This window comes from Bufo bufo, chromosome 2 (genome assembly GCF_905171765.1).
Source record: "Bufo bufo chromosome 2, aBufBuf1.1, whole genome shotgun sequence".
Lineage (NCBI taxonomy): Eukaryota > Metazoa > Chordata > Amphibia > Anura > Bufonidae > Bufo > Bufo bufo.
The window spans coordinates 616,188,589-616,212,230 of record NC_053390.1 but is presented as its reverse complement, the minus strand read 5'-3'; the positions used below and the strand labels follow the sequence as shown (position 1 = coordinate 616,212,230).

Genomic DNA, 23,642 nt, shown 5'->3' with positions numbered 1-23,642 from the left:
GCCGCAATGGAAGTAGATGCAGAGGCAGCGGCCGCCGCGTAACCCCTCCTAAGGGTGCACTCTGCCCTCCGGTCTAGAGGGTCCTGCAGGCTAGACCCATCGTCTGCAGGGACTAGAGTGCGCCGGGACAACTTGGCTATAGCCATGTCCACCTTGGGAACGGAACCCCACGATTCCACCAAGGGTTTAGCCATCGGGTACATGAGTCTGAATTTTCTGGTAAGCACTGGACCCTTCTCAGGCTTTTTCCACTCTGTGCGCATCACAGAAAGGAGGGTCTCATCCGCTCTAAAGACACGCTGTGTCCGACCGGCGGGATCGGAGGACTCCCCCATGTCAACATCCTGGTCCCCCGACCTGATGGACTTGAGTAACTTCTGCGTCTTTTCTGGAGGGAAAAAGCAAGAAGTAGATTCTTCTTCCTCAGAAGAAGAAGACCCCACTGAACAGGGGGTAGGTCTTTCGACCGGTGCGACCACCTCCATGGGAGTCTGAGAGGGACCTGGTAGCCTCTCATTAAGCAGCTGAACTACTCCCTTGATGGAATCATCCACGTATGTCTTGGTCCATTGGAACATCTCCTGCATCGTGGGTTCCGTGGATGCCGTGCGACAACTCTCACATCTGGAGTAAGGACAGCTGTGATCTAGGGGTGTGTTACATTCGTAACATGCCAAATGCTTCCTCTTGGCCCCAGCCTTCCGCTGATCCTGCTCCTTAGGGGAAGCCATAGTCTGTAATGGAAGAAACAAAACAGGTCATAACACCTACAATATCAGGAGGTGGAGAAAACCAGACCTTAAGGGGGCCCACCAGCACTAGAAGAAATAGAGCTGAAAGAAGAGGAAGTACAAAACTCAAGCAAAGCAATACTGCAGGAATATCACAAAGCACAGGAGAGCTCTGGAGCTAACTTGTGAAAGCAACGCAACCAGAGCACTGACTGATGGGCTCTGGGCGCTTAAAAGGAGGAAGCCCCGCCCAATGGGCGGGTTCCTGAAACGAGATCAGCACCACTCCCTTTTTTTTTTTCTCTTGTAGAAAAACCAGAGCCTATACTGGCTCTACCTATACGAAAATTGTCTCCCCAGACTAATCCTAAGTCCAGGATGTCCTTCTAGGGAGCCAGTTTAAAAGAAAGGTGAGTTTTATACATCACCGCAACGCTTCGGAAAACCGGAAGTGACGTAGCGCACCTAGGGCGCGTCACTTCCGGAAAATGGCGGCGCCCATAGCGCCGCACACATGCGGTAACGGAGGGACGGAGCACCGTCTACAGATGATGAGAGAAGAGGGGAGGGGACGCCCCCCTCCCCGACGGTACCCCAGACCGAAATCGCCATGATCAGGCCTAAAATAAAGGCACTGAGATCCATAGAAAGCGAGCTAAGCTTAAGGAGGGGAAAAGAACCCCTAAGCAATCTTCAGCTCCCAGAGAGGGAGCGACACGCCAGTCCACCTGTCCAGAGGACAGAAAAAAACACGGTGGGCTGGGGGGTGATCTCCTCCCTTTCAGGGAGCTGAAGATCGTTTATTGGTTCTTGGGCTCATTAAAATTCCGCCGGTCCTACCAGTCCACAGGGGCAGTTAACCCCATCTGTGCTGCTGTTGAGGACGTAAGGGAATGCAGTCTTATTACCACAGGTGTATAAAATCCACCACCGAGCCATGCAGTCTGCCTTTACAAATATTTGTGAAAGAATGGGTCGTTCTAGAGAGCTCACTGAAGTCTAGCATGGTACTGTAACATGATGCCATAGTTGTAATGAGTCAGTTCTTGAAATGTCTTCCCTCTTAGAAATTTCATGATCAACTGTGAATGGCATTATTTGAAAGTGGAAAAAGATAGGAACCACCGAGTGGAAGCAGCTAGCTACTCAGCCACAAAATAGCAGACTATGTAAAGTTACATAGCAGGGTCACTGTATGCTGAGGCGCATACTGCATAAAAGTCTCTAAAGGTCCCTTCAGACGTCCGTAGTGCATTGCGGATCCGCAATACACCTGGTCGGCACCCCCATAGAACTGCCTATTCTTGTCCGCAATTGTAGAGTCGCGCACCAGAAGATAGGCCTTAGTGTGCTCTTCGCATCCATTCCATCCCCATAGAGAATGAATGGGTCCGCACCCGTTCCGCAATTTGCGGAACGGGTGCGGACCCATTATACGGACGTATGAATAGAGCTTAACACTCTGCTGACTCAATAACTGCTGAGCTCCAAAACTCCTCTCTCATTAACATCAGCTTAAAAACTGCACAAGGTATGAGTGTCCATGGACAAGCAGCTGCAGTCAAGCCTTACATCACCACACACAATGTCAAGCGTTGGATGGAGTGGTGTAAAGCATGCCGCCCCTGGACTCCCGAGCAGTGGAGATGTGTTCTATGGAATGATGAATGATACTTCTCTATCTGGCAGTCTGATGCATGAGTCTGGACTGCATTGTCCTAACTGTAAAGTTTGGCGGAGGGAGGGATAATGCTGTGGGGTTGTTTTTCAGGGGTTGGACTAGGCCCCTTACTTTCAGTAAAGGTAAGTAAGACATTTCGGACAACTGTAACGCTTCCAACTTTATGTGAACAGTTTGAGGAAAGTCCATTGCACAGAACAAGGTCCATAAAGGCAAGGTTGAGTGATTTTGGTGTGGAAGAACATGACTGCCCACACAGAGCTGACACCAACACCATCCAACACTTCTGGGATAAAGCTGAACAGAGATTTGGAGCCAGGCCCTCTCGTCCAACATCAGTGTCGGACCTCACAAATACTCTTCTAGATGAATGAGCAAAAATTCCCACAGACACACTCCAAAATCTTGCAAAAAGCAGTGGAAAGAGTTAAAGCCGTTTCAGCTGCAAAGTGGGCACAAACTCCATATCAATTCCTTTGGATTTAGAATGGGATGCCATAAAAGCTCCTGTATTGTAGGTTTAATGTGTACGTGTCTCAATACTTTTTCCATATTGTGTATCTCCATGAATACAAACTGTGCTAGAATGCCTGTCTCTCTGATTTTGATGTTAATTTGGAATTTTACTCTACCTTAAAGCTCTGCTGGTGGCAAGGTATCATGTGGTTGTAACTTCTTAAATGTAAAATAAAAACTTAAAATATAAGCATGAGTTAGAACAGAATGGAAGCTTAGGAAAACTTCGGGAAAGATTACTGTGTTCTCATCTGTAACCTTTTCTTTATGAAATTAAAACTCACATCACAGAATGCTTTGCCATAAAATGTGCCCTACATTCTTGCCATTACCATTTTTGCTTGCATTTATCCTCTACTGCTTATCTGAAACGAAATACACAGTCGAGTCACATTATTATGACCTAATATCCAGAGTAACCGCAGTGTGGAGCACAGATAGAAGCTAGACGGGCTGGGAGTGACTCAATAAGGTCCTGGTAGGTCCTGTCAGAGGTATCTGGAGCCATGCTGACTGTAGTGTATCTCAAAGCTGCTGGAGGGTGCATCAGGGAGCAGCGATAGAGCAAACTCAACGATTGAGGTGGTCCCACAGATGCTTAATTGGGTTAAAGTCTGGGGAATTAGGGTTCATGCTTTTCCAACCTATGTGAGAGATTTCTAGCTGTGTGACATGTGGCATTGTCTTGATGGTAAATCCCATCCACCCAAGGAAATACAATCAGTATGTATGGGTGTACGTGATCTGCAAGGATGGATTCATACCATAATTGGTTGAGAGTGTCTCCATATCGGTGAGTGGGTCCAGAGAATGCCAGGAAAACATTTCCCAGACCATAATGCTGCCACCACCAGTTTTCATTGTTCCAGTTATGGTTGCAGGGTGCTTGTTCTCTGATGTTACTCGCCTAACATCTATCTATTCGATTAAGCAGAAAATGTTACTTATGGGAGAAGGCAACCCAATGCCAATCAGCAGAGGTCTCATTATTCAGATACTACAGTGAAAACTGAAGCCTTTTTTGCTGAAGCAACCTTTCTGGTAGAAGCAGGGATGGACTGGGACAATAAAGTGGCCCTGGACTTCAGCCAGACCGGCCCACTTTATTTTTCCCAAACACACTCAAAAAAAAACATGTGAATGGCGCTGTTATGGAGGGGATCTGTGAATGGCACTGTTATGGAGGGGATCTGTGAATGGCACTTTTATGGAGGGGATCTGTGGATGGCACTGTTATGGAGGGGATCTGTGGATGGCACTGTTATGGAGGGGATCTGTGGATGGCACTGTTATGGAGGGGATCTGTGGATGGCACTGTTATGGAGAGGATCTGTGGATGGCACTGTTATGGGGGGATCTGTGGATGGCACTGTTATAGAGGGGGATCTGTGGATGACACATACCGTATATAGCATCTTATGCTATGTGTCATCCACAGATACCCCTCCATAACAGTGCCATTCACAGATACCCTCCATAACAGTGCCATCCACAGATCCCCCCCATAACAGTCATCCACAGATCCCCCATAATAGTGTCATCCACAGATCCCCCCATAACAGTGTCATCCACAGATCCCCTCCATAACAGTGTCATCCACAGATCCCCCCATAACAGTGTCATCCACAGATCCCCCCATAACAGTGTCATCCACAGATCCCCCCCCATAATAGTGTCATCCACAGATCCCCCCCATAATAGTGTCATCCACAGAACACTGTTATGGAGGGGGATCTGTGGATGACATTGTCATGGGGTGGATCTGTGGATGACACATATAGCATAAGATGTTATATACGGTATGTATCATCCACAGATTCCCCATAACGGTGCCATCCACAGATCCCCCTCCATAACGGTGCCATCCACAGATCCCCTTCCATAACGGTGCCATCCACAGATCCCCCTCCATAACAGTGTCATCCACAGATCCCCCTCCATAAGTGTCATCCACAGATCCCCCTCCATAACAGTGTCATCCACAGATCCCCCTCCATAATGGTGCCATCCACAGATCCCCCCCATAAGTGTCATCCACAGACCCCCCCCCATAAGTGTCATCCACATGACAGACCCCCCCCCATAACAGTGCCATCCACGGATCCCCCTCCCTATAACAGTGCCGTCATCCATAGATCCCCCTCCCCGCCACTCACAGTAGTATACATTAATAAATCGGTATCCTGCAGGCTGCAGACAGTAACTTTAATTTTAACACAGCGCTCATCTCTTTACTACCTTACATCAGGGATGGACTGGGACAATAAAGTGGCCCTGGACTTCAGCCAGACCGGCCCACTTTATTTTTCCCAAACACACTAAAAAAAAAACATGTGAATGGCGCTGTTATGGAGGGGATCTGTGAATGGCACTGTTATGGAGGGGATCTGTGAATGGCACTTTTATGGAGGGGATCTGTGGATGGCACTGTTATGGAGGGGATCTGTGGATGGCACTGTTATGGAGGGGATCTGTGGATGGCACTGTTATGGAGGGGATCTGTGGATGGCACTGTTATGGAGAGGATCTGTGGATGGCACTGTTATGGAGGGGATCTGTGGATGGCACTGTTATGGGGGGATCTGTGGATGGCACTGTTATAGAGGGGGATCTGTGGATGACACATACCGTATATAGCATCTTATGCTATGTGTCATCCACAGATACCCCTCCATAACAGTGCTATTCACAGATACCCTCCATAACAGTGCCATCCACAGATCCCCCCCATAACAGTCATCCACAGATCCCCCCATAATAGTGTCATCCACAGATCCCCCCATAACAGTGTCATCCACAGATCCCCTCCATAACAGTGTCATCCACAGATCCCCCATAACAGTGTCATCCACAGATCCCCCCATAACAGTGTCATCCACAGATCCCCCCCATAACAGTGTCATCCACAGATCCCCCCCCATAATAGTGTCATCCACAGATCCCCCCCATAATAGTGTCATCCACAGAACACTGTTATGGAGGGGGATCTGTGGATGACATTGTCATGGGGTGGATCTGTGGGTGACACATATAGCATAAGATGTTATATACGGTATGTATCATCCACAGATTCCCCATAACGGTGCCATCCACAGATCCCCCTCCATAACGGTGCCATTCACAGATCCCCTTCCATAACGGTGCCATCCACAGATCCCCCTCCATAACAGTGTCATCCACAGATCCCCCTCCATAAGTGTCATCCACAGATCCCCCTCCATAACAGTGTCATCCACAGATCCCCCTCCATAATGGTGCCATCCACAGATCCCCCCCATAAGTGTCATCCACAGACCCCCCCCCATAAGTGTCATCCACATGACAGACCCCCCCCATAACAGTGCCATCCACGGATCCCCCTCCCTATAACAGTGCCGTCATCCATAGATCCCCCTCCCCGCCACTCACAGTAGTATACATTAATAAATCGGTATCCTGCAGGCTGCAGACAGTAACTTTAATTTTAACACAGCGCTCATCTCTTTACTACCTTACATTCAGCTCCCTCCAGCCTCCAGTAACAAGTGCGGGCGGCAGCGCTCACTCACTGACGTCACGCGCCTGCGCCGCCTAGTGGGAGGAGCAGGCGTGTGACGTCAGTGAGTGAGCGCCGCCCCCACACTGCCTGCTGTTACTGGAGCTGAAAAATTAAAATGGCTCGGGACCGGCCGGGCCCCCCCGGGGTCCGGGCCCCTTACTGGGGTATCGGCTTTACCCCCCTGATGGCGGCCCTGGCCGGCCCATAATTCGATCGGCCCACCGGGATTCTCCCGGTACTCCCGATGGCCAGTCCATCGCTGGGTAGAAGTGCAGTGACCATCCGTCTGCTTTGGAACCCCATATGCAGCAGGGTTCGCTGAACTGTTGTTTTAAACACACGTCTGGTAGTTCCCTGGTTCATATTGGCAGTAAGCTGCTCTACTGTAGCGCATCAGTTCGCCCTTGTGCACCTTTTGTAACCAATGTTTATCTCTCAAATCGAGGGCACATGGTGCTCTGCCATTTACACATTGCTTATTCGCAATGGTGCCCTCTGTCCACCCACGATACACTTTTACCACAGCAGCACGTGAACAGTTCACAAACAGTGTAGTTTCTGAAATACTGCCACGCTTGGCCCCGAAAACTTATAATAATCTATTTTGGAACTCTGATAAATCATACCTTGTGCTTATTGCACAACATATATACCCACCAAGCCAGCTCATGACATGTGACTTCATGAGCTACGTGCATTTCACATCGAAAGTAGGAAGTGGTCATAATAATGTGACTTGACTGTGTATATTCCTCCACTCTAAAAGCAATAATAATATTTGTAACACATATTGTAATTAGAGCTATAAAGGTATTGGAAAAATACTGATTTTCAACACCTTACAGTTTGTGCCCACTCATACACTTAAATCCACTCTTTTCCCTGGTAAAGATTCTATTAAAATATAAAAAAATTCCTTGTTTTACCCCATCCAAATGAAACAAAAAGAGTACTGTGCATCACAGTCCATTTACATGTGCCTTGCCCATATTATTTTACTTCTACTTGTTTTTTCCAAAGCGAATATTTTTTTCCCCAATGAGGCATCATGCCAGGATAGAAACAGTTAAGGGGGTTCTGCATTTTCATTTAACTGATGATCTATCCTCTGGATAGATCATCAGCTTCTGATCGGCGGGGGTCCGACACCCGGGACCCCCGCCGATCAGCTGTTTCAGAAGGCAGCGGCGCTCCAGCAGCGCCGCGGCCTTCTCACTGTTTACCACCGGCCCGCCGGCCCACTGACATCACAACTAGTAACAACTAGCGTGGGCACGGCTAAGCTCTGTTCACTTGAATGGAGCTTAGCCGCGCCCACGCTAGTTGATACTAGTCGTGACGTCAGTGGGCCGGCGGCCTGGCGGTAAACAGTGAGAAGGCCGCGGCGCTGCTGGAGCGCCACTGCCTTCTGAAACAGTTGATCGGCGGGGGTCCCGGGTGTCGGACCCCCGTCGATCAGAAGCTGATGATCTATCCAGAGGATAGATCATCAGTTAAATGAAAGTGCAGAACCCCTTTAAAGACAAACTGTCTTTTCGGTTTATTTTTAATATTGTGTAGAAAAAGGGATGTTAAATATTTTTGTAACATGCTTTATTAGGTAAAGATGTTTCATAGTACTAGAAAACAGAGTGTAAATCCTTTTCTTAGCAGAGCTCTGAGGGGTGCTAAGGAGAGTCTGTCTTCAAGGGAACCTGTCATCAACTTTATGCTGACCTCACTGAGGGCAGCATAAAATAGTGACAGAAATGCTGATTTCAGCGGTGTGTCACTCATGAGCTAAAAGTAAGTGGTTACCGAGAACCAGCATCATAATCATTGGAGCACAGGGCTGGAAAAGAGTCAAATCTATTTGAGAAGAGTCATGGTTACTCATAATCTCCTGCTCTCTCACCCATCTGCTGATGATTGAAAGTTCTCTCCTAGAGAAAAAGGGAGAAAATTAGGTAGAAGCCTGTCAATCATCAGCAGGTGGTCAGGGAGAGCAGGAATTCATGAATAACCAGGACTCTTCTCAGGTGGCGATGACTCTTTTCCAGGCCCAGTCTGCAATGGTTGTTATGTTGGTTCTCGGCAACCACTTACTTTTATCTTATAAATGACAGACCGCTGAAATCAACTCACCTGTGTCTACTTTATTCTGCCGTTACTATGGGCACCATAAAGTCGATGACAGGTTCCTTTTCAGTATTCTTCATGTTGAAGATGCCTGTATGTAACACGTCAGATAGGCAGGGTGATGGACAGTGATAGTAGGCCTACATAGTCATGGACTGAGCCAGTGACAAGAGGCAGGCTGGAAGCCTCTGTATGTTACACACAGGGGTCTTCAGCACTCAGTAGAACTGAATATTGAAGACAGACTCTCCTAAGCAACACTAAGTTAGAGCTATGCTAAGAAGACTCTTTACACCCTGTGTTTATAGAAACATATTTCCCTAAGGATATTACAAAAATGTTTAATACCCTGTCCCAAAACTATATAAAAAAAAAACTTAAGCAACAGTTGCACTTTAAGTAAGTAAATTCTAAATTAGTGCAGTGTTTCTTAATAAATGTTGAAATGTGAAGTTGGATGTCGTCAGCTTTTTTGGGCTATGTGTGCGAACATTCGACACAGTTATTAACGGCCCAAGGGACCTATATCTCAAATTTATCTATGATGATTAAGCATCGGGAATAAAATATGTATGGCCAAGGTATGCATCTAAATTGCACAGACCCTCTCGTTTTTGGATATACGTTTGAAATTTTTGTTTTTGTAGACTATTGCTACAAGGCTATTTGTTGGTGGAAAATGGTTATAATATGGGGTATAAACTGCTCATTGTCACTTTAATACACATTAGACAAATAGCACATGGGTGCATTTTTCAGGATTTTTTGTTTCGCTGTGAATATCCAAATTGCTTTCAAATAATCTGCAGAGGTTATTAAATCAGGACAAATAACATTACCTTAAGAAAGTATGTCGGGTAGCCCCAAATGAATAGATTGCCATAAAAAAATAGTATAGGGATTTTCGTTTTGCCTGGATGACCAAGAAGCCACAAACTACAAATAAAAGTCAAATAAACCCATTAAATTACATAAAATATTTGAGAAAGCAGAAAACATATAAAGAAATAAATACATTTTACAACCAAACAGAAACTAATGCATAACACATAGTTCAAATACCTGGTGCCATACTTTTTAATCTTTCTGTTTTCTCTGATTCTTAGGCCTCTTTCACACTTGCGTTGTCCGGATCCGGCGTGTACTCCACTTGCCGGAATTACACGCCGGATCCGGAAAAACGCAAGTGTACTGAAAGCATTTGAAGACGGAACCGTCTTCCAAATGCGTTCAGTGTTACTATGGCACCCAGGACGCTATTAAAGTCCTGGTTGCCATAGTAGGAGCGGGGAGCGGGGGAGCGGTATACTTACAGTCCGTGCGGCTCCCGGGGCGCTCCAGAATGACGTCAGAGCGCCCCATGCGCATGGATGACGTGATCCATGTGATCACATGATCCATGCGCTTGGGGCGCCCTGACGTCACTCTGGAGCGCCCGGGGAGCCGCACGGACGGTAAGTACACTGCTCCCCCGCTCCCCGCTACACTTTACCATGGCTGCCAGGACTTTAGCGTCCCGGCAGCCATGGTAACCACTCTGAAAAAGCTAAATGTCGGCTCCGGCAATGCGCCGAAACGACGTTTAGCTTAAGGCCGGATCCGGATCAATGCCTTTCAGTGGGCATTAATTCCGGATCCGGCCTTGCGGCAAGTGTTCCGGATTTTTGGCCGGAGCAAAAAGCGCAGCATGCTGCGGTATTTTCTCCGGCCAAAAAACGTTCCGTTCCGGAACTGAAGACATCCTGATGCATCCTGAACGGATTTCTCTCCATTCAGAATGCATTAGGATAATCCTGATCAGGATTCTTCCGGCATAGAGCCCCGACGACGGAACTCTATGCCGGAAGACAAGAACGCAAGTGTGAAAGAGCCTCTTAACTTCTGTAAAATGGCCACCAGCTTCCAAGACAACTCTATGCACATATACGGTACTTTGGTAGCGTAAAACATTCTCTCTGCACTTGAACCAGCCAAGAGCAAAGGCACTGTCTCAGTCTACCAAAGCACAGTGTGCACAGAGTAGTCTGAGAAGCTGATGACCATTGAACAGAGATCAATGTACGAGGACCGATTCTGAAGGTAAATACTAATGCACTAGCAATGAGTTAACAGGAGAACTGGAGAACAATTAGTCGTATAATCAATTGTACTATTTTTCTTTTATGGATAGTTTTTAGCATGTTTAAAATCCAACATTATATTGCTGTAGTTGATTGCTGTTGGAATTAGGGCTCATTCACACAGTGTTGTTCGGCCATACCATGCATTGGGGACCGCAATTTGCGGTCTCTATCTGTGCGCCTGCCGCAACGGATCCAGACCCATTTAACTTGAATGGGTCTGTGATCCGTCCGCACCGCAAAAAATAGAACATGTACATAGCACGGACAGAAACCCTAAGGAAGCACTCCGTAGTGCTTCTGTGGGGTTCCGTGCCTCCGTTCCGCACCGACCTTGCGGATTGCGGACCCATTCAAGTGAATGGGTCCACATGCGTGATGCGAGGTGCACACGGCCGGTGCCTGCATATTGCGGACCCACTGTTTGCCGGGCCGCAATACGGGCACGGCCGAATAACGGCCGTGTGCATGAGACCTTATTAGGATTACTTATAATACTGACGTATGTAAGCCCATCCTAAAACGCCTGCCTCATTGACAGCAGGACAAGAACACATTAAAGCATGTAACAGAAAATATCAGCTACCTCCAGTTAAACTTTCTATGTAGATTTTTTGACTTCATAATAGAGCCTTGTATAAAAGAAACAATTTCCTTTGATTTCGGTCCCTTGGCTAGGCGTAATGGGGTGTTTCTATTGCTATCTTCACTTTCCAGGTCAACTCCATCCTAACAATGAAAACAAATCCCTCTGTTATTAAAAGTGAATAGTTCTGATACAACTTATAAAGATTATAAAAATATAAGGACACTATACATAGCACAAGTTGCACGTATAGATGCAAGGTGTGAAAATAGGACTTTACTTACTTGTTCACATAAGAGCTGAACAGTAGGGAGATTTCCACTTAATACTGCTAAATGTAGTGGGGTCTGCAAGACACAAGACATACAGTACTCGTTATAAAGACCATAGACTTAAATGATCACTACCTTTAACAATCTTTGTATAAATCAAAAGTACAGATGAATATCTATTATGTCTATGATATCTTTTTATTAAATCTGAGAAAATTGTCTTTTTCTCTCTCTAGCAGCTCACTCTTGCTCACCCCTTCCCTCTCCATAGACATCTGTGGGCAGCATGTAATCTGATCCTACAGTGAGATGGCAGTCTGACTTTTCTCTCAAGATGGATTCAGCAGAGAATGTTAGTTTGGCGGCTAGGCATTTTTCTCTCATATCATATAATGCAAAATTTCTTATATTCACATGTACTCTTTATTTATGCAAAGTTTGTTGAACGTACATTGAGTATTTAAATCATCATGGCTGAAATAAAACTGAATTTAACATATGGTACCAACCTCCGTTTTGTTTGTACTTACTAGCACAGTTGTCGGCAAACTGCAGCACGCGTGCCAGAGGTGGCATGCAGACTGCTTTCTGCTGGCACGCCAGCTGTCACCAAATGACAGCAAGACTTTTCAGTCTTGTCGCCATTTGTTGGAAGCCCCGCCACCGCGCTGTACCTCTGAACATAAAGATCTTCAGATGCGTCAAAACTATGCATCTGCTAGGCCCGCCCCTTACGCTTCCTGCCCGGACTCCACAGAGGAGTGATAGCTCCGATGCCTGTGTAAGGCATTGGGCTGCCGTTCCAGCCATCGAGTCCCCTTCACTGCAGGGAGTGGGTGCCCATACCCTCCACAAACTCTGTGCATGCCGCAGTCAGTGTTGACCGCCGGAATAGGTGTATTCACCAAACGGTGTATACAGCAGGGGCTCAGCTGGACCCCTGCTGCTAATCAAGCAGGCGCAGCTCCTGTATCTGTCCAATCAGGGCACCTAACATGTACGGCACTGGGACTGAAGTCACGTCCCCCATCCCAGTACATGTACTGCGCTAATATCATACGAGTAATAAGGCTATTTTCACACTAGCGTTCGGGGCTCCGCTTGTGAGTTCCGTTTGAAGGCTCTCACAAGCGGCCCTGAACGGATCCGTCCAGCCCTAATGCATTCTGAGTGGATGCAGCTTGCAGCGTTCGGGTGTCCGCCTGGCCGTGCGGAGGCAAACGGATCCGTCCAGACTTACAATGTAAGTCAATGGGGACGGATCCGTTTGAAGTTGACACAATATGGCTCAATTTTCAAACGGATCCGTCCCCCATTGACTTTCAATGTAAAGTCAAAACGGATCCGTTTGCATTATCATGAAAAAAATAATTTTTTTTTTTTTTTTTTTTGTTCATGGTAATGCAAACGGATCCGTTCTGAACGGATCTAAGCGTTTGCATATAGGTGCGGATCCGTCTGTGCAGATACCAGACGGATCCGCACCTAAACGCAGGTCCGAAAGTAGCCTTTAAAGTCAAGGAAGCAGTGAGCAGTCCATGGCTGTTATACAGCTTCTCAGATCTCTTGTTAGGTACTAAGAGGGGAATGTATCATAAGATAAGATAAGAATCCTTTATTGTCACTGTACAATACAATGAATACAATTAACAATACAATGAAATGTTGTTTGCAGCAATCCTAGATGACATGAACAGAGGAACAAAGAAATTACATTTAAATTAAAGTATTACAATAGAAAAAAGAAACACATTGCACTAGAAAGCATTACTATTCACAGTTCACAGGATATATATATATATATATATATATATATATATATATATATATATATATCTATCTCAAGAGCAAAGTAGGAAGTGCTTATGAATATATATATATACAAACTGATTCAGACACCACTGCAAACAAGAGATCATCATTGGGTCAGCAGTAACTTTCAGTCTGTGGTAGTTTCTATCCTAGGAAGGGGCAATAGTCTCTGAGCATTTAGGAGACTGATTGCTTTGGGGTAAAAGCTGTTCTTCAGCCTAGTGGTGCACCAGTTTTCTGGCGTACAAAAGTTGCATATTTTTGAGCAAGTACTGTTTTTTGCCAGAATTTGGGACTTTTTGCACTTTTATGCCACCCACCTTTTCTGCAGGTGGGCTGCAAGGTTGTCACTCATAGCCCAATACATTTACCAACATGTGCACTAGAAATTAAACCTGAGATCTACGCCAGCTCCCTTGCTGCAACGCACACCTACGAGGTTTCTTATTAAGACGGGCGTATGAAAAGTCAGCCTTAATAAGAAGAAAATCGAAGAAGAAGAAAATCCCTTTATTGTCCCTCAGTGGGGAAATTTTGGCATAACAGCAGCATTCACATTCACAACAGGAACAAAATAAGAGTAATTAGTAAATTAAATAACACAGAATTTACTTAAGAAATTCACTACTGGGTTTCTGGGAACAGTGGTGGTTATAAATCCTAACCGCTGCTGGGAGGAAGGACCTCCGATAACGTTCCTTCGTGCACCTAGGATGCAGCAGTCTGTCACTGAAGGAGCTCTCCAGCTCCACAACAGCTTCGTGCATGGGGTGGGAGACATTGTCTAACAATGATGTTAATTTTGCTAGAGTTCTTCTGTCACCCACCTCCTGCACTGGATCAAGGGGACAACCTAGGACAGAGCTGGACTTCTTAATGAGCTTATCTAATCTCTGTCTCTCAGCCACAGATAAGCTTCTCCCCCAACAAACCACACCATAGAATATGGCTGATGTCACCACTAAGTCAAAGAAGGTCTTTAGTAGCGTCCCCTGCACTCCAAAGGACCTCAGTCTCCTCAACAGATAGAGTCTGCTCTGACTCTTTTTGAAAAGAGCAGTGTTATGGCTCCAGTCCAGTTTGTTGTTCAGGTGAACACCCAGGTACTTATAAGAGTCGACCACCTCAATGTCCGTTCCCTGTATGTTCACCGTAACCAAAGCAGAGGCCCTGTGTCTGCGGAAATCCACCTCCTGTGATAAGGCCGACTATGGCAGAGTCAGAGAACTTCTGTAGGTGGTAGCCTGGGGAGTTGATGGAGAAGTCTGCAGTGTAGAGGGTGAAGAGAACCGGTGCAAGCACAGTTCCCTGTGGTGCCCTAGTACTGCAGATCAGCTTGTCAGAGACACAACCCTGAGATTTAACAAACTGTGGGCGTTCTGTGAAGTAGTCAAGTATCCAATGTGACATGTGGTGGTCCACTCCTGCCATCTCCAGCTTATCCCTCAGAATTCATAGTTGGATGGTGTCAAAAGCACTGGCTAATAAAAAAACATGATCCTCACAGCCTCTCCAGGTGAGTTAGAGCTCGATGTAGGAGGTAGATGATGGCATCATCCACCCCGATGCCAGGCTGGTAGGCAAACTGCAGTGGATCCAATGAAGACCTCACCAGGGGGAGAAGATGGTTGAGAACCAGCCTCTCGAGGGTCTTCATCAAGTGTGAGCTCAGTGCTACCGACACCCTCCAAAGTATTCTGCTTAGGGTACATGTACATCATGTACATATAAAAGTAATGTTGTTCCAGAAAGCCACACCATCAATAAAGCTCAGCAACAGAAATTTTTTCTGTGGCTTTGCCACAACTGTGGTTGTGTTTTTACATAGGAGGCAGTTGAACTGTATGCTTTGCATTATCTTGTTTGTGTTTTTTTTTTGTATGCAGTTCTCAGCACAGCTTTTTTCTCTACTGTTGTGAGATGGGGAAACAGCTCTCCTTGTCTGAACACTGTTTGTGTAGATTAAATTAAATGATCTGGACTAACATTCTGCTGTTTTGCCACAAGATGCTTCCATATTCATGAGAGGTGGGGGTTACACAGAGCCTGGAGAGGAAGAGAAAGGGAGCAACCATCTTAGAGGGAGCTGAGACTGGGGAACTGTGTGAGCAGAGGATCCAACGGCATTCAGATGTAAGAGCATCCTTCAGTGACCAGAGCTGCAGCTAAGTGAAGCTCATCGTGTCCAAGACCCTGATACTGTCCAGAGGAATGAGGATTGCTTTCAGGAACGCAAAGCTACATACACTGTGGGACCGCATGCTTGTTGGAGAGGCTTTTGTTCGGTTCAGAGTCACCAGCAGATGCAGAGCAGACCCGGGTCGGTAAGATCGTGCACGCACCTCATTACAGTGTTGGTGCCTAGAGACTGAAACCAGGCCTGTAGTTAGTTAGTGTCTCTGTTTGTGTCAGGCCACAAGTGTTGCTATTCTCCATTGCAAGGACTCCATAACTTAAAGAGACATCTGCCCAAGGGGCGGTGTTTCATCTCAACTTGCGCCCAGCCAGCCTCGCCACAACTGCCGTTTGAAGCGCCGCCCAGCTCATCAATATTCACTTCGCTGGGCGGCGCACTAATCCGCACTAATCATATCGCGCCTGCGCACTAATTAACCCCTTTTGAGATGTAACAGAGCAGCGCTCTGAAGCGCTGCTATGAACTGTGCCCGGCGCATGCGCATAAAGCAGAGGCTGCATCGGCCTCTGAGAATCAGACTGTGCGCAGGCGCGATGCGATCCCGGCCAGTGAGGGTGCCGGGCACATGCTCTGAAGATGAGCCGGAGGCCAATGCCCATAGTATTGTATTGGGCATGCGCCGGATCTTGCGTCGGGGACACTAGTAGCCACCCAGCGAAGTGAATATTGATGAGCTGGGCGGCGCTTCAAACGGCAGTTGGGGCGAGGCTGGCTGGGTGCAAGTGGAGATGAAACGCCGCCCCTTGGGCAGATTGAACACGATTCAAGCAGGTTATAAAACTTCATTTTACTGTATTTATAAGGTGGACAGGGGGGATACTTAGATGATTCTAATACACTTTATAAGACCTGTACTGTCATATATATACCTAAATATGCTTTTTGGCCCTGTCAGTGTTCCTTTAAAGGCTGTAAGGAGCTTAGCCATTTCCCAGCTCCGTCATACAAGCTAAATGCTGTCAAGGGGAAGCAGGCGGGCGCCCAGCCAACATTCTGTTATAAGGGTTCAACAACATGTTCCATTTGTTCTTTATTTAGTAAAGGTTAGAAGAAATGTCATCGGTCTGCATCTTTACTTCCGACTATCACCTTACATCACTCAGCTCATATACAGATTGCTGGTCACTTCATGGATGGATTACACAATCTTAACCCCACAGTTTCAGTTACATGTTATACAGTGTTAACCCTTCATTGTAATTTCTTATATTAAAAAAACACAGTCAAGAAATACATAAAAGATGAAAAACAGCAAACCATTCATCCAGTAAAGCCCAGATTAGCAAAACCTCACAATTCACTTGTCATAATAAGAAGAATACATTTTTGGACATTTTTTTTTTCTGACAATTTCTCTAATTTTACCACTAACATTCGAAGTGAAAGTGCTATATGTATAACAATGGTACAGATATAATGCCCAGGCTATAACACAAAAAGGTGGGAAAGTCGTTTTAATACCCTAGTCATGAAGTGGTTAATATGAGTCATTATTTAGGACATTTAGGATTGTGTCCATATTGCAGTGCGCAAACCTCAAAATACTGATATTTTGCAAGTACACTTAGCATTTTCTCACTCCCATCACTAGAAATGACTATCCTCGTCCACAATAGGAACGGACATATGGATGCAGACAGCAGACAGACCGGTGATGGATGCAAAATATGGTCGTGTGCATGAGCCCTTTATCGTGAAGTACTCATTTTGAAGAGATAAAAATTAGGATTGTTTGCACATCCCCTTTCGGGAAGGCCTGCAGAGAGGGATACGCGCTCATGTACATGAAAATATGATATCTTTGTGCAGGAGAGCCAATCTGGACCTGTCCTGTGATATCAGGAAAGCCTGCTTGCTTTAAGCAGGGGCAGATTGGCCACAGACCCTACAGGGAAATTTCCTGGTGGGCCGATACCCCAGGGGGCCACCCAAGTCCTCCTCTCTGCTGCTGACTTAATACATAATGAGCTCTCAACAGTAATTAATGCTGTGAGAAACAGGTATCTGGCTACCGCATATGCCCTCCTGAATTCAACTGCTGTGGCCCATAGACAACTGGAGGAGGAGGGCAGAACATGGGAGCTATTGATGGCCACCACAGAGGGACAGCTTTTGAGGCAGTATACTGTATTGTGCTACACTGGGGTAAATGGTCCTGCTGGGATCGTATTTTGCACTATAGAATTGTTGATCCTGCCTACTTGTCTTGCCCCACCTTCTGTTAATTTGGACCTGCCTACAAAATGCAGCCACTTTTAGTTTTTTTTTCCAGGGTCATTTTAAGTCCCCAGTCCACCCCTGGCTTTAGGGAAGGGATTCCTGATTTTACATGAGAATATGAGGCCCCCATCTTTGGCTATATATGTCTTGCAAATGAAGCAATAACCTGGCTGTGTTCTTGGAGCGTTACATCTATGAGCACGGCTGAATCCTCCTTTCCAGGGGAAAATAATATTGAAAAGATTTCGGATTTTCCTCTGTAATTTGCGCTCTTTTTCTGTCTGAAGTAAACCAGAAATTGTCTGGTCATTGCTTATTCATTTTTGTATCCTTCGTGTGTGTTCACTAATGTTATCTACAATTAGAACTGTAATGACTAAAGGGGTTCCTGGGACTTTAAGGGTCCATTCACACGTCCGTTTTTTCTTTCCTGATCTGTTCCGTTTTTTGCTGAACAGATCTGGACCAGATCTGGACCCATTCATTTTCAATGGGTCCTGGAAAAAAACAGACAGCTCAATGTCTGATTTTTTTCAGGACCCATTGAAAATGAATGGGTCCAGATCTGTTCAGCAAAAAACGGAACAGATCAGGAAAGAAAAAACGGACGTGTGAATGGACCCTAATACTGATAATAGAGGTTAGGTCATCAATATCAGATCTTTGGGGGTTCAACTCCTGGAACCCCGCCAAATCAGCTGATCGAAGGAGTGCTACGGACCTTCTGAAGAAAACAGACAAAAAATAAAATTTGTGGCATGCTCCAATGGACGCTGTAGGGAACGCCCTGGTATAATGCCGTGATCTGCAAAATGCAGTATCTCTATCCCAAGGAGCTGGTAAGGGGATCAAATACAATAATATTATTCTTTTAGGAAATTGCTAAAATGCAATCCTAGAACAGCAAAAGTGGCTCAATGCTGGAGCTTCAAATTGATGAAAAGAAATTTAGTGCAGTTCTTGCTTTTTGCTGTTTTCTTAAGCATTTTGAACAAAAAATAAACCCCAAAAACGAATCGACATTCCTGTGGTTGGAAACTAGCGTGGACTTTTCTTTCTGTTTTCTTGGAACAGCAGACTCCCATGATAATACATTTTTCATATTCCTGATGCATAACCCTTTCCATAAATGCATGTTTCACGGTCATTACTCTCAGAGATAAATCACATTAAGGTATGTCTATTTCTGCAGAAAAATGTTTCTCCCTTTACCAAGCAATGTACAAGTAACAATAAGACCATTCATTTTCTAATTAGAAGAATCAAATATGGTACATACAAAGGATGTGTATCATATAAGCCTATGGACACTAAGGTTTCTGTGCTAAAGAGGCTTTCTCATCAAGTCATGACTTATCGCTAGAATATGCCATCAACTTATCTGAGAATGCAGCACTGGTTTAGTGATATGGCCCCGTCACAATTTTTGCCTACATACTGGCACTCCTCTCCATCCCCTGAAAATCAGAAAAACTAACACTGCAGCACCTTCATCCTCACATACTTACCAACACTGAAAAGGGAAAACTCAGGACATTTACGCCCTACCCCTTGGTCTATCTGGAATGTCCCCAAAATGCCCTGGAACACCATTAAACTGGCAACTATGGGGAAGGGCTTGCATAAGCCAAGTCCCTTTCAGGGCACTGTTCGTGGGACTGTCCTGGCAAATTCAGCATTGCTGACAAGTATGATTCTCAGCAGTTGGACCCTTACGACTAGAAAGTGATGACATGTCCTAGAGCTATGCCATCCTTTTCTGTGGTGTGAAAACTGCATGTGTCATTTCAATGGGGAATCATTATGGGATAAGGCCTGTATTATTATTGTTCACCCAGACCAGTACATATGGTTGTGTCTGTGCCTGTTGCTGCAGCTCAGTCCTATGCAAGTGAAAATGGACTGGGTTAAAGGGGTTTTCTGTGACTTTAATTACGGATGTCCTATCCTTAGGTCATGTCATCAATATTTGACCAAGGCACCCTCCCCTATCATCTTAGTACTGAGCAGCAGTGCAAGGCACAGTCACCAATGTATATACAGTGCTGTGGTAAACACTGAAGGGGGCTTTTAATCAGCTGATCGTGGGGTGAGTCATCTACCACTGTTCCAACGTTAATGATCGATCCTAGAGGTAGGCCTTCAATATTACACCCTTCCTGATATGGCAATTTTCAGTTACTAAGTTTCCATTTTCACTCTCTGCTTTCTCTGAGCCATAACTATTTTATTTTTCCATTCACATAGCATTATAAGGGCTTGTTTTTTTTGCGGGACAAGTTGTACTTTCTAATGTCACCATTTAATATTGCATACGATGTAGTGGGAAGCTGGAAAAAATCCAAATGGGGTAGAATTAGAAAAAAAGCACAATTATGGCAAAATATATGGGTTTAATTTTTACGACATTCTTTATGCAGTAAAACTGACCTGTGCCCTTCATTCTCCGGGTTAGTACGATAACAGCAATACCACATTTATATATATTCTTGTGTTTTAACCATTTCCGGACCTCTGCCGTACATGTACAGTGGAAGTCCAGTCTTTAAAGATGGCGCCCACGCGCAAGCACAGCGGGCGCCATAGCTGCTGGGATTCTGCTGTTTTAAACAGCAGAGAACTGGGGCTAATGTCAATAGTGCCGATCGCAGACAATTAACCCCTCAGATGCCGTGGTCAAAAGCTGCACGCTTACTGGTCTGGGCTGCCTTCCCTTGGCTGGGGTCAGGGAAGGCGTTTCATACTAGTAATAGGCCTGGTTTCCTTTGTCCAGTTAAATGCAGGCCACCAGGATGGAAACTGGTCAGACCCAATTATAGTTAATGGTGTCCATCAGCGTTCTTAGTGTCTGTCATGCGACAGATCTGACACTGCCATCATTTTTCTTGTTCTGCTCCTATAATGGACAAAAACATTGATGTTTAGAATACTCTGTGGCTTACCTGGCCAAAATTGTCTGTATGCCTTGGGTTGGAACCTGAGTATATAAGCAGGTGTGATAATTCACAGTGACCTGTATAAAATGGAACATACAATTAGAATTACCGTAACAACCTATATAGTTGTAAAGAGACGTAATATTTTTAGACAGGAGTATTGACTACAATATTAAGTGGCCTGTTAACCAACAAAAAAAATCCACCAGATTGCTGGTAGATGCAGCCAGAAAGAACAGAGAAACTTGCAGTGTATGTGAGCATATTTCATGCTAAGATCTCTAGATACATACTGCATTGATGCACACTGCAGCCATGGTCCCGAGTTCCAGTTCACAGACTGCAGCGGTGTAGACAAGCAGAGGCAGAAGGAGCGGACTGATGGCACAGAGAACGGCACCGGAGAAAGAGGTAAGTAAAGCAGACCTGGGAGCCTCATTAGGCCTGGCTGCAGTGTACAGACATCAGCATCCCGTGATCTCGCGAGGTGGTGATGCCTGACAGAGGGGAGCCCCCTTTCTCTAAACTTCTTAGATGTCACGTTTGCTATTGACTGAGGCATGTAAGGGGTTTAAACGTCCAGACTGGCACTTCTGCCACTCCAGGCAGTTAGAGCAGGAGCCTGGCTTCCATGTGAGAACCAGGATCCTACTCTGCACGGGAGATCCATGCACAGCTTATTCTAGGCCATCAAAAATAGTAGCAGCCTAGAATAAACCCCATTAATGTCTGTTGTAAAAACACGACGGTCATTAAGTGGTTAAACATGCTATCCAACAGCATTCATGTTTAATCAAGTTTGGGCAAATACTGCTACCGTACAACTTGCAATATGTGGCCAAACTTGACTGTTACAATAGAGACTGCTATACATCCCAATAATGCCCACATTTAAAGTAGAATTAGGCAAAGCCCAGGTGCCATTTGTGACACCATGTAGACTGACAATGGACTTCACACAAGTGTTATAAAACCAGCCGTGCCTGCTAGCAGACCTAAAGGAAAGCCACAAGGGTCTTATTGGAAAAGTCTTGCTGAAAAGCAAGTTTTTCCAATGATAACATACAGTATTTGGGGAATTTGGGCTATTTATGTAATCCTATGATATACATAATATTTAAGCACCCCATGTTCAGTCTTTATACCAGTCACTGTTATGCTGGGTTCACATCACATTTTTTTAATACATTAAATATATAAAAGTGTACGTTAATGGATACCTCAGACAGATTCCATACATTTGCATTCGTCACCATAGAGCTCCATTGTAAAAAAAAAAAAAAAGGGTATGTTAGCGTATACGTTTTTTTGGCTGGACTTTGCAGAATGGAAAATCATGGCACACTACGCTTTTCCATATTCTTCTGTACAGTTTGGTCTTTTGCCAAATGAATGATGCATGGTATTACACATTTGCTCCAGGAACTTTAAACCACTGAAAACTTGCTTGATTTACTTTTTAACTCTCCAGGGACTGGTTTCCATAGAATGCAATAACCACTATAAGTACATGGAAACCATGAAGCTTTCTACTTTCTACTGATGTAACTGTATACTACTCCATACATGAATAAAAAAAAATACAATATGGGCAGTGATGACAAAGGACAACTTAGTACGGTATTTGCCCTTCAATTCGTTCTCTGTGCTTTCATTAAAAATACATGTTTTAAATATGGTGTTCTGCTAGTATAGTGGAAATAATAATGAACTTCGGATGCTATAAGTGCCAGTTAGACTTCTAACCTCCTCCAGGCAAACATCAATAATAGTCCCACATTCCCTGAATCTGGGGAAAAGAATGAAATAAATATGGTGTCTATAAAAGAAAAAAATAACTTACAAAATAATCACACCACACATATAAAAACTAAGATATCTAAAGGCTACTTTATCAATACCATAGCCAAAATAAATGGAGCAACTTGCTCTTTCTGCCTGAACAAGGTAACATTATGGTGAAATAAAGGACTGAATCTTATATCTAGGATATGTGTGTTATTGTTAATGTTCTATCTAGTCTATTTTTTGCCTCTTTATGCAATTTTTGACCTGGCATCTTGACCTTTTACATAGTTTTTCTAATTTGGGAGCTCTCATGGAATAAAAAGACAGAAAAGCTAAAATTATAACTGCACTTGTGGTCACAGTTTTTAAGAAAGAAGGAAAGAAGAGGTGTCTAGGACCACATCCGTAACTCCAGATCCAGCATCCACATAATCAGGGCTATTGTGCACAGTGCACACAGCTCTTTCCATAACGGTCGTTCTGCAAGACTACTGCTTGTTCCATGGCCCCTAAGACCATTACATGACTAAAGCCATGCCTGGGTTGTAACATGGAGTAGAAATGGTTAGCTCCAGGGGCATAGCTATAGGGGTTGCAGAGGTAGCAGTCGCTACCGGGCCCAGGAGCCTGAGGGGGCCCAAAGACCCTTGTGCTGCATAAGAAGACACACAAAGCACTGAGGGAAGGGGGGCCCAAGCTGAACTCTTGCACCGGGGCCCATGAGCCTTTAGTTACGCCCCTGGTTAGCTCTAGTGCATATGCACACTATCTACATCTCTAAGTGGCACCAGTTTTAAAAAGGCCTATCGGCTGAAACGTCGTGAATAAATATCACTTGAATTGCACAAGTTCTGTTTCGTGCTCGACTTTTCAAATGGATTCTACATGTGTAAATACATGAGTGGTCAATACAAAAAGCTGGGACAGGATTTATTCATTCCAGGGACTGTACAAAGGACCAGGGGACATGCTTTATGGCAATTTTGTCATCAATGCAGGAAAGGGTTCTTTACAGTTAAAGTGGAAAAAAATGGGAAGCCCTACCCCAAGTGGAAGTAATGGCAGATTAAAAAAGACTAGATGCATAAGGGGGTTTTCTGAGATTTTATCGGCGGGTGTCCTGGGTA

At 45.0% G+C, this 23,642-nt stretch overlaps 1 protein-coding gene across 1 annotated transcript in view; it reads right to left on the bottom strand.

Annotated features, from left to right (window-relative positions):
* LOC120991719 (probable protein S-acyltransferase 23) overlaps positions 1 to 23,642 on the bottom strand; it is a 46,048-nt gene that overhangs the window by 6,942 nt on the left and 15,464 nt on the right. Inside the window, exons 3-6 of the mRNA XM_040420504.1 lie at positions 20,734 to 20,804; positions 11,575 to 11,637; positions 11,291 to 11,433; positions 9,424 to 9,520 (exon numbers count right to left, since the gene is read on the bottom strand). Coding sequence (XP_040276438.1) covers positions 9,424 to 9,520; positions 11,291 to 11,433; positions 11,575 to 11,637; positions 20,734 to 20,804 — 374 coding nt within the window. The remainder of the gene's footprint in view (positions 1 to 9,423; positions 9,521 to 11,290; positions 11,434 to 11,574; positions 11,638 to 20,733; positions 20,805 to 23,642) is intronic.